The 12807-nt window shown below is 29.7% G+C and overlaps 1 protein-coding gene across 1 annotated transcript; it reads left to right on the forward strand.

Moving 5' to 3' along the window:
- The first annotated feature begins 11330 nt into the window (after positions 1-11330).
- On the forward strand, positions 11331-12224 carry LOC114393073 (flowering-promoting factor 1-like). The gene has a single exon (XM_028354333.1). It carries the CDS (start codon positions 11525-11527, stop codon positions 11867-11869), a length of 345 nt encoding a protein of 114 aa, XP_028210134.1. The 5' UTR covers positions 11331-11524; the 3' UTR covers positions 11870-12224.
- The last annotated feature ends 583 nt before the right edge of the window (positions 12225-12807 follow it).

A 12807-nucleotide genomic window follows, 5' to 3' on the forward strand; every position in this document is an offset into this window, starting at 1 on the left:
AATTGAAAACAAATAAAGAAAATTTAGGGTCCGTTTTGGGTGGTTGCGAGTTTTTTGTTTGAGTTTCAAATGCAATTTTTAAAATAAAGCATGTTTGGCTAAAATGAAGCTGAAATGATTTTTAAATCATTTTCGAAACAATTTTACACTCATTTTCAAAACCAAGAAAAAAGGTTTTGTAAATTTAGTTTTGGTTTAAAAAAACATGCATTTCTCACATTTAATAATGACATTTTTTGTTGTCATGACCACCACTATCACTACCATTGTCATTGTCACTACAACCACCACCAATATCACCTCCATCTGCCCTCCACCATACCATCATCATCATCATTGTTATTGTCATAACTAACTGTCATCACCACCATCATCACTAATATCACCATCACTACCATCACATCAAGCACCACTTGGTGTCACCACCAACACCACCATCATTGTCACCATTGATGCCACCGACATCACCACCACCACTACCATAGTGTCTTTGTCACAGTCATTATCATCACGACTAATACTACCTCTGTCACCATCACCACCACCAACGTCATCATCACCATCACTAGTACCACCTTACTACCACTAACATCACTACCACCACCACTTCATCATGACTACTACCATTGGGATCACTACCACCATTGTCAGTCCATTGTCACTGCGACCACCACTGATCTCTATCGTCGTTGTTGATGATAATATCATTATCATTATCATTGTTGTCATTATCACACAAAAACACTTTTAAATTAATTTTAAAACGATATAAAACTTTATTAATTTATTTGAAACTAATCATATTTTAAAAACTGATTTAAATGTTTTTTTGAAACTAAACCTAAAAACTAATTGTTATTTTTTAAAATTTCGAAACTCAAAATTAAAAATCACCCTAAACAGTTCCTTAAATAAGTGGTAAATGGAATAATATTATATATTGTGGGATAATAATGGAAAGACAAGATAAACTGAGTTGAATTTAAGTTGAAGGTCTTTTTCTATTGTTACAATTCAAATATTTATAGATAACAATTTACAATTCACTACATAGACTTGTTCCTTAATTCTCGGAATTTACTTCCAACTGTCTGGTTTAGTCACACGACCAAGTCAAACTCACTTCCTTCTTGAATCAGCAGAGATAACTCTTGTCAGAGCTCTTTAAGTGAGTTGGGCTTCGTGTTGCCGAAGGCCCATTGCTTTTATTCTCCATCGATATCTAAGAACCGACAACTTCTTTAATATCGGCAACTAATTGGTCGAGCTTCCCTAAGTCCAGTCGTTTCGCTCCATCAGTCTATCATTCACTAAGTTACCGAATTTGTTAAATTCGATTACCAGCAAATAGGAAACCTACTGAACTGTTGATTCTGTCATAAATTAATGGGATGTGTAGAACTTGTATTATAAATCATTGTGCTGCTGAAATAAGGGTCTCTGTTAAGCAAGTTTTTACTCACATCTCAGTGTTTATTTGCTGTTGCAAAGTGAAGAGTGTCTGCGAACTATTTGTTGCAAAGTGAAGAGTATCTGCAATCTAATGAAGATTCTTGGTGGGATAAAGAATTTAAAATTGTTCAGTATTAATTTAATTGCTGGGAAAATGAAAATGGAGGACAATCATAGAATAATACGTCTTGTGGAATCTGATTTAACATCCAAATATATGAATGTCTATCGATGTAACTTTAATTTCTCTGTTTTTAGATTCAAACATGTCATGCTATGCATGGACATAATCTCTTCTTCTTGGTGAAGTATCTTTGCAAGATTGAGTCGGTTAGTTTCTCTTTCAATACAAACTGCCTACGTGTGTATATATATATAGTTTCTCTTTCAAGCTACAATAAATTATTTTGTATTTAGAGGGTAAGGATTCCAAAATTACTAATATAGGAGATTGGATTGGTGGGAGCTGAAGTGGAAGTTTAATTTTGTTTGGGAATAAGCTACTTTAGGCTGGTTAATTTTTTAATTCATCACTTGATTCGGTGGAGTTGAAATTTGATCTTGATGATGTTTGGAAAATGAACTTTAGATAGTTTTGGCATTTATACCACATCTTATGCTTATCACTTTTTATTAAATTGGAATCTGAATTGCCAAAAGCAATTCAATATAAAAATAGTGTTTTTTTTCTCTCATATTTTGGAACATATATGTTCGTTTCTATGAAGGTCTTGCTTTCTCTCGACAAGTGATATCCCTACCAAATATACCTCATTTAATAAAAACATGTATTTGTGGAGCATCAACAATTGTGTGTGTATTTTGTTGCGATCACATTGAATTTTCTTCAGATCTGTTTTCCAAATGTTTAATTATATTCCTCAATTAACCAGGAGATTTTTAATGCTACTCTCAGGTACGTCATGATTATTAGATTTTGGTGTTATAATTATTTTTATTATATTAATTAATTAGATAGGTCCTGCTAATCTTTTTTTATCAGGTTGATGCGATTATCATCCCTTACAATGTCTTAAATTAGTTTGACAAAGCTCAGCAGAGAACAAATTTTGTATTAGATGGATTAGAATATTCCATGCACTCTTTAAATAAAATAATATATGTTCTTTGCTGATTAATTAACAACGAAAAAATTGAAAGCTAGGCATGTTTAATGTAAAACTATGTATGTCTTCATAATTTGTTCATATCATTCTAGCTATATCTTCACATATTTAATGTAAAACTTTGAAGTAGTATTACGTAGCTTGTACGTACACAAGAAATTCGTACCAATTTTTATATGATATCTTGCTGATGACGGTTCCATACAGAGAGAACAGTTTTGCTAATTTGGTGGATAGATTCTCATTTCATCAAATGGGTTTTTCTTTTTCATTACATTCGTCATCACTTATGTCAACTCTTGTGTGCTTATAAACTAATTGATTTCAAATTTAAGGCGATAGAATCTACAAACCTACGTGATTCTCTATATCAACAAAAAAAAGGGTGTTCATATACCAGATTTCGAATCACAAATTTCTTTTTAGAGTTCAAATAAACAACACACGCATATACTGCTAAACATTCTTAGAAAACTTCTTATGGCCCCATCAAATTATAAGCATACGCAATCAGATAAATTATGAAAATGGTGGAATATGTGCTCATTTAATTACAATGCTTCACCACTAATACTTGGTTACTTTTGGTATATATTAGTCCCTGACCTCAGTTTTGTTAATGATGAAAAATATATTATTTTGAGGTATTAGATGCTTGTCTTCTCCACTTTCAGTCTCTCTCTTTTATTTTATTAGCTCCTAAAAGGAATATGGTATCAACAAAATATATAGTCACATCTTCCTTATGATAAAGAAACCTAATTACTCACCTAATTTACAATATTCCTTATCTAGACATTCTCTCTAAAGGTTTGTGTACATTGCATATGTATCACTAGCCAAATGCTATTCTATTATCGAAATAATTTTTATTAGTATAGTTCTGACTTTCTGATCTTATCTCTGCTTTATGTCACTAAGAAATTAAAATTAATTAGCTAGATATATTTTCTTAAACTAACACATTATGGCTTACTTATGGGGCACATATCCCTCAAAGAAAGGACGAACCACTATTACCCTAAGGGAAGGAAAAGGTTCAGATTAATGATTATATAATCTCAAGAGAAAAAGTAAATTAAACTTTCTGAAACCTAATAGAATCAGAATCTAGGTTCACTTTAACTAAAACCTTTCAGGCATAAATCTCACCCCACATATTGCAATGCAAGGGTTACTCATTAACAAGATATATGCATGAAAGGGGCATTAAATTTCATATATAAATTTTCAATATCTAATTAATACACATTTAAATTAGTTTATTTTCCTGTAATAAAAATTATTTAATTTATAAAAAAATATAATCAAAATAGTGCTAAGCAATTTTTTGCATGTAAAAATTGTTTGAGTATAAATTAATATATCTAGCCACACTTCTAATCTTATGAAATAAATAACTCATCGTTAAAGTTTAATTATTAAACTTTTGACTTTATTTACCAAATTTACTAAATTTATGATATAATTTATATGCATAACTTAACTTAAAACATCTAGTGCAAGCAAAAATATTATTTCAATTAATTTTGATATATATGTTAAGTTACTTTTTATAATAAGAAAAGTATATAATTTTTATTTATTTATTTATTTATTTATATATATATATATATATATATTAGTACTTTTCACAAAATTCAATTATATATTTAACTGATATTTAATAATTGATATTGTTATTTACTCTCAATATAATTTTATTGATACATACTTCTTAATAATAATGATGCTATCAACATCAAATCCCCTTTAAATAACCAATATTAGTTGACACAAATGATAATAATTTGTATCTTTTAATCAAATGATTTAAAATTCAAATGTTAATTTTGAATATGAAATAAATTATATTAAGAAAAGAATACTCACCTTATATATACACTCACGATCTTCGACGGTCATTAGTTACTACTGGCAACAAATACTTACCAATTACCATGGTAAAATACAAAAACCCTTTAAATTACTATTGAAAACTATACTGCACTAGAATTAATTAATTAGATTAGCATATTGTCAAATTTTCAAAGGATTTATATGCATCGTGTCCTCTCCTTAAATTTTTAGATCTTATTTATGTGCTATTTTTAAGAGAAAATTATATATTATACTTTTTTTTTAGAAAGTAAATTATCATTTATCTAACAATTAAGAGAATAATTTCTTTTAAGAAATAAACATTATATTAAAGTGATTTTATTTCTCTTGATAAAGTCTTTAACATTTCTTAATTTAATCCATCTTCAACATTAAATACTTTAATTTGCTTTTTCTATTTATATATATAATTAATAAAATAAAAAGTTGAATTTTAAATTTAATCATTGTGTTCAATTTTGACATATTATTAATGTTAAGATTTACACAGAAATCTATCAATTAAAAAAATCATGTAAATATAACTTTTTGAAGTAATTGTTACAAAAATAAACAACTTTGAATAATTTAGTTATCCATGATTCCTCTTTTTTCTTAGAAGAGTTATCCATGATTCTTATAATCATGAAACTACCAATAGTAAAATCCCCCTTTAAGTTTACACTGTTAGCCAATAGAACACCAAATGAGTAGTATATTGTCAAATTCAACCAAGGATTTAGATGCATCCAGCTGGTAATGATATTGATTGAAAGTGATGTCAATGAAAGTTCCAGAAGCCAAAATGTGTAGAGTCCTTACTAGTTTTAAGGGCTGCGTATTGAAGCAAACTAGTTAGTTTTTCCTATATGATCGATACATAGTTTTCAAGCTTTTACAATTTGTGGATTTGAAAAGAAACGAGCATATGCAACATTTTAGTGGAGGTTACTTTTCCCTTTGATGATACTCATTTTATAAAGTTTGTGGGTGCCTCAAGGAATTTAGGGATTGTCCCACCATGTTTTTCTTCTTAATTAAATGAAAAGTTTCTTTCTCTAAAAAGGAATTGGATTTGGAACTTGAAAACCCTAGCTGAGTTGGACTGTCCTCCAAAATTCAGACAACTGTATAGGCTGACATATGAAATCATGGGTCCTAGTTGGACATACGATCGAAGAGTTATATAAGAGATATGATGAATATGCTGCCATCGAAGAAATCAAGCTAGATCAATTCCGCATTGATTAATTATTAGTACGTATATATAGTAGCCACATGAAACTTCTGGCTTCAATATATTTTGGCTTTTAATTTTAAAAACAAATGCAGATATATTCTTTTGGTTATTAATTAATTCTATTTCATAGCTAGCCAAGACATTTGTCAAGTTAATGAGCAGGAATGACATAGTTTATACTTTAACTATAACTTTTTTGCAGTTCAATTTAAATATTCACTTACACTTTTTTTTTATTACTATAAAAAGATGTTTCTACATCAGTTTAATAACACATTCTAAAAGAAATGAATTAGTAACAGATTTAGAGACGAAAAAAATAAAATTGGTCCCAAAATTTTGTTGTCTCTAATGTTTAGAGATGACATTAGAGACACTTATGTTTTTCCATCAATAATTTGTTACCATTTTGTGGTGTAGATACACTCTAAAGAATTAAATAATCATTATAATTTTATAATTCATGTGTATTTGGTTTAGCATATTTTAAAATAAATATCAATTTGTTTTAGAAAGTTCTTATATATTTGAAAAGAAAACATACCTTTGGTATTTGAGCTTATCTAAAAAATGATTTTGTAAGTGACCATTTTTTAACTTGGTCTTCTATCCAAAAACGTGGTCAGTGGAGCCTCAACTAACGTTCACATTTTTTCCTTATTGGAAAATTTTGAACTTATTTAAAATGCGTTATCATAAAATCATATTGTCATTAACTCCCTAATTTTCAAAACTCTTTTTCGTTTCCTTCTCTAAATTATCATTGGATTACCAATTAAGTATCCAATTCTATTACAGAAAAACACATGAAATTCTAAGAAACTTACCCACCACAGGAATAAGTCTTTAAGGACCATCACAGATAAGTCTCAAGTGTTCCGATGCTTGTAATTTTTTTGGCCATATGGAAACTGCTCTTTCTCTTATTTATTATATATGTTCTCTTGTTTTCTTAATTAAATCAAAATATTCAAACTAGCTAGTGCAACTTCGATGTTACACTGATGAGGCAAAGGACCACCATATAGTCTATAGTGTCTTTTTCACATGATAAGGTGGATGCTTTGCACGTGTCCACATGAGCAAGGTTGTGCCTTGTGTCTGCTGCTTGTTAGGGATAGTACACTTAGATAGGTTTGGCACCACCTAGAATTTCCCCCCATGGCTCTTACTAGTCCCTTTCATAGGGCGTTATTAATGCTTGCATAAAGAGGGGCACACACCTATGTACACTGACCCCCTTGGATGCCCAAAGTTCATCATCAGTTTCCAAAGTTTAGGACCACCATTGGCTTAGTCAAGTCTAACCATGATGTTGATCGAGCATATTCATGCATGCAAACCATGTGGATAAATCCAACACTAGCTAGCACTTGGCACTACCACGCCCAACTTTAAATATAATGTTCAAAACCATGACATAAGGCATGAGGTAGGTTGCGATTCCACGCACCGATAGAGCATATATGTGCTTCTAAATTTAGTTTATTTAGAAAGTGAATGCATGGAACCTGCTTCTTTTGCTTCCTCTGGAGAAAAAAAAAGTGTGTGTGTCTATATATATATATATACTATGTTATTGAGATATTAAAATATAGTTTTTTTAACCAAATATATTAAGCTGAATTAATGGTGGAAGTTTTAGAAATAAAAGTTGACTTTTCTTCTTTCTACTCGATCTACTCCCCTCTCCCTCTCCAATGTCTCCAGCTCTTTTTGTACTCTGTGCTAAGTAATTTCTTTTAAGATAAAAAACATGAAAACCGTGAAACAACTTCTGTTTTATTTTAAAATTCTTCTTTAGAGTTTTAATTTTCAAGTATGTTTAAGCTAAAAAAATTAGGTCAAACACATCCTACTACAAATTAATCAAATTACATCTCTTTTTTTCTACTTATTTCCCTATCTCCCAAACAAAAAACACTTCAACAAAAAAATTAGCCATATTGAAAGTGGATTGTGTGATTTTTTTTAATTGTCATTTTTATAATTTTAGAAATTATGGATTTATTTTTCTTAGAAAAATTTGAAAGAATGAATTAAAAAAGAGAGGAATTCTTTGTTTTTTCCATTTTGTATTTTAAGTCTAAAAGGTTGCCATAAAAATGAAAAATGTTAATGTCATATTATTTTGTTATTTGTCTTGTATGTCTTTATTACATTACATGTGATACCAATAAATTATTGATTTGAGTAAAATTAGACTCAATCCTTTTAAATAAGATTTCATAGAGTTTTATAAATAAAAAAACTTAAGAAGAAAGACATCATTAAGATAATTAATAAGATTCCTGACATAAATGAGTTATTAGTAAAACTATAAATTAGATACTTTATATTAATATCATATTAACATGAAAAAAACATTACATGTGATCAAATATCTAGCAACATGAACAGAAAAGAAAAAAGAAAAGAAATATATAAAAAAGTAAAAACTGTTTTATATAATAACCAGAAGTATATAATTATATATGTCGTCATTGTCCATTCTTTATCCATTATAAAAACAATGCAAAATATTTAATGTGAAAACAAACATATCCCATTGTTTTTCCTTTCACACTGTACCAAAAAAAAAAAAAAATCCTATTGTACTGTTTAGGTAGTCTTGTTTAAATGATTGATTTGACAGTGCAGCTGCTTAAGATTTTTAAGCTTTTGTGGAGGACCATGAAACCTACAATGCCCATGTGATGCCATATGGGCAACTCAGCAAATTTAAGCAACAAGGAAGAATTGTGTTGCCTCTGTAACAGAATAGGAGGTACAATTATACGACAATGATAATGATAAGTGAGACACTTGTGTGGTCCTAGGAAAATTATGAGGGGCCTTTTTAAAGGCCCAATCATTTCTGAAGTGACCTAAAATCAAAGGGTTGTTCTATGATGAGGTTAGAGTGAATGGTGATAGAAAAACCCTAATGGATAATATGCAACCATATGTACTAATTAATTATAAGTACTAACCAATAATGGACCACACTCAGTAATATCATCAAGGTAGTAAAGAGGGAAAAGATTGAAAAGAAATAACGTTTATCCTCATCAATGACAATCCTTATGTTGTTTTCATTTATTCTCATCATCTCTAGGTGAATATTTTTTTTTGAAAGGAAAGGAAATAAAGATTGTTGAGAATTGAAAAATATATCAATATGGGAATTCTGAGATTACATGAAAAATTAATTAATTTTGACTTTATTATATTTAGCTATATATACTAAGTGCCTTTTGGCTTTTGTAGTGCTATAAATATAAACAGAGAAAATAGAAGAATACGTGGAAAATGTTGCAGACTAAATAAATGGTTTGGATGAAGAATCTGGATAGGGAATGTTAGGAAAGGAAACTCCAACATTTGAAAGAATAATAAAGAGCATGGTATAGCTCACTATTAGCTGTCATTCCTAGATTCCTTGCTTCACAGATCAAAAGATCTTGATTAATATTGGATGTGGAGATAAAAGAATAGATAATATATATATATATATATATATATATATATATATATATATATATAAAGAGAACAAATGAAAAAAAAACGTGTATAATGTTTGTTTGTTTAGAGTTTATTTTGTTTCTGTTTTAGATATTTATAGAGAAAATAAAAAATATTTTGATTGATTTTTTTATAAATATTTAAATAAGAAACAAAAAAACGTGACATTTGTGTAATTATTTGTCAAACAAGTAAACTTTCTCCTTCTATGATTTAAATTAACAACGAAAAGGGGAGAGGAAAAATAATCAATTTCCTTATTTCTTAGTATTGGGACGACATCTTAAAAAAAACATTATTGGGATAAAAAGTAGGTGTAAGGAAAAAGAAAATACAATTATGTTATATAACTTTAATAATTTAACAAACATTTTTTTCTCCTCCTAAGTCTTAACTAGAGAAATATATATATATATATATATATATATATATATATATATATATATATATATATATATATATATATATATATATATATATATTATAGGCACCACCCTGTTTCTTTTTTAAAGAAAAAAATGAATTGACCAAATAATGTAATTAACTCGTAATTTTAGTCCATATCTTTCTCCATTTATTTTTACTCCCAACACAAAATAAAGTGTAAACGAAAAAAAATATTGACCTATTTTTGAATATTAAAAAAATAATTAGATCCTAGCTATTTTATCTCTCTCTTTCAGCTTTATGTGCATAGTATTAATTAGTCTAATTAGTTCTGTGTTTCTGAAGGGTTAATAAGTACTCTGATTATTTATATTGTCCTTGTCGTTCTTCATATATATATACGCATTCGTACACACAAAAAGATACATTCGTTAGTTAGGTATCAAATCATCAAATCGGCTTTACGCTAAGTTTAGGAGATAACAGCTTCTACTTAACAGCTCACGACCGTACTTCTATTTTCTTTATATATTAGAAAGTGTAAACTTTATGATAAGAAATAAAGCTCTCGTAAATGATGTGCCCCAATGCCCTTCATTTTTCCAAATCGATACTCTAGAAAACCATAGAGAATATGATAACTGCTAATATATGTAATGTGACCTAACATACATATTTATTCTCATAATCTATTGAGTCGTGTTAGTTTTCATTCTCCACAAAAATCTGAGTTCAAATCTCTTTATTCATAAATCTTGTTAATAGATAATATATAAATATTTTTATAAAAAAATTCTTCATTGAGATCTATTTTAATCTTAGGGGATCTAATTCATCAAAAAAAAATAACTAAAAGAAAAAATAATAATCATTGAGTCATGATGATATCATTTTTTAAAACTAGAGCAGAAGGAAACACAAGTATCTGAGTATTTGGAGAAAAAATAAATCTTAAATATGTGGATACAAAAATTATAGGATATTTAATTTATTTATGTATTTATCATTAGGTAATCGTGTTGAAAATGGGGTCCTTTCTGAGCAGAAAATCCCCCCGACATATATCACTACATAAAAGTACTTAAAATTGCCTTTATGGGTGTCCATTATTCCCAATGATGAGAACCCGACATAAACAAAAACAGCTGCTCCTTTCATGTAACAGTCCCAGCAACATCTAAAGCAACCCCATTATGTTCACGTGGACTCTCGTGATCTAAGTGGTAGCAAAATTATTTTTGATTGACCTTGTAAATGTTGTCGATCGATACCGTTTCCCTCAATTTGTTAAATAAATCGAAGAGAAAAAATTCCGTCAATAAAAAGGCTACATGCACGCACACAAAAAACAAAGTCTTCACTGCCAAATATATATATCAACTTTTATAACAGTTTAAGTTCTGATCTCAAATTTAAATATTGAGTATATAATTATATTAAATATTTAAAATAAAAATTTTATTGATCATAATAATTCTCTTTTGAGTCAAACAAAATTACTTTCCGTAAAATATACAGATAATTTTTATAATGATAATATAAAAAACCTTCATCAAATAAAACCAAAGAGATTCTCCCAAACTAAACCCCACGGCTAGTTCTCGTGCCCTAGGGTCACCCATATGCAATCATATTTTATTATTAAAACCGATAGGCCCCACAAATCTAGATTCTATGCCAAAGCCGAACAAGCCCCATATCATAACCCAACTTTTAACTCTTCCACTCCCAAGCGTATTTTCCCCTTGTTTTATTTAGGCCTCATCCTCTTTTGACACATATATATACCCTACCACCCTTGCATTCCTCAAACATCATCAACAACAACAACCAAAAAAAAACCTTCTCTCCTCGATCATAGCTATAAACCCCAAAACCCTTTCCCAAAATTATACGTACAACACCTTCACAACATTCTATAAACCAAAGTTAAAATCTAGCTAGGGTTAAAAAAATGTCCGGGGTGTGGGTATTCAAGAATGGTGTGTTTCGTTTGGTGGAAAACCCTCAAGCTGAGGCCTCAGATGGGAGGCATGGGAAGGGAAGTAGCTCAAAGAGAAAGGTGTTGGTTCACTTGCCAACTGGTGAAGTGGTTTCTTCCTATGCTTTTCTTGAGCAAATCTTAACTGGATTAGGGTGGGAGAGGTACTATGATGGAGACCCAGACCTCTACCAATTTCACAAGCACTCTTCAATTGACCTAATTTCCCTCCCAAAAGATTTCTCCAAGTTCAACTCCATCAATATGTATGATATAGTCATCAAGAACCCCAATGTCTTCCATGTCCGGGATAAGTGAGTCTTCATTTGTTGATGTGCCACTATAGTAGCTCCTCTCCATTCACCTTAATTCCTTTTTTTGTTGGTGGTCTTTTTTTTACCTTTTTTTTTTAATATCGGTTTTTATTGGTCTCTACTTCCTCATGTTGGTGTGTTCTTCTATATAGCTAGCTAGAGTTTGTGGAAACTCTAGTAAACTCTTGTTGGGTTTTTCTTTTTCTTTTTTTGGGGGGGTTTTTTGTTTATAAGTTAGAGATGAACGATGGTGTGGGGTGCATGATTAGTATATATGAGCTTGGGATGCTTATGTAACATATTGAGTATTGATTTCTAATAACATTGATGCATCCCATGAAGAATTTTCCCTTTCTTAATTCTTCCCTCTTTATTGTCTCTATACGTACTTGGAAAGTGGGGAGTTTAGTTAATATTTAAATATTAATTAATTAATTTGCTGGCTTCCTTCTTTTATGAGGTTTTGAGTGAGTGGCTTCTATTAATTTAAAGTTTTGAGGGTGGGCGAGGGAAAAAGAGAAAGATATTATAATTAAGAACCCTATCTTTTGGTTTTTCACACATTTTGTCATGTGTCAACATTCGCTAGTACTACACGTGTTCCCAGAATGTGGAAAGGGCAATTCAGCACAAAAGGTTCAGTGTGATATACAAGAGACATGGTTTGATTGGTTCGGGGAAACAGAAAGAGGACGTGGTTTTCATAAGCACTTCCTGTCTGCATGTTCCAAATTCCATGGATTAGCACATCTCAAAAGGCGAGGGAATTGATTGATCACGTGTCTATGTTTTCTCAGGAATTAGCACAAATTTCTATAATATATATGTGCGTGAGGACTTTGGGATTTTAATTTAGAATAGTTAATCATTTTTTAAATTATAAAATAAAGTGACATATAAGTTAAGGATATATTTAAATAAATTTGTTTCATAAGTAGTTTT

The sequence above is a fragment of the Glycine soja genome, chromosome 17, assembly GCF_004193775.1.
Source record: "Glycine soja cultivar W05 chromosome 17, ASM419377v2, whole genome shotgun sequence".
In the NCBI taxonomy this organism is placed as follows: Eukaryota; Viridiplantae; Streptophyta; class Magnoliopsida; order Fabales; family Fabaceae; genus Glycine; species Glycine soja.

Bases quoted from the DNA above. Each gene is read 5' to 3' on its own strand.
- LOC114393073 (XM_028354333.1), top strand. From the start codon at position 11,525: ATGTCCGGGGTGTGGGTATTCAAGAATGGTGTGTTTCGTTTGGTGGAA.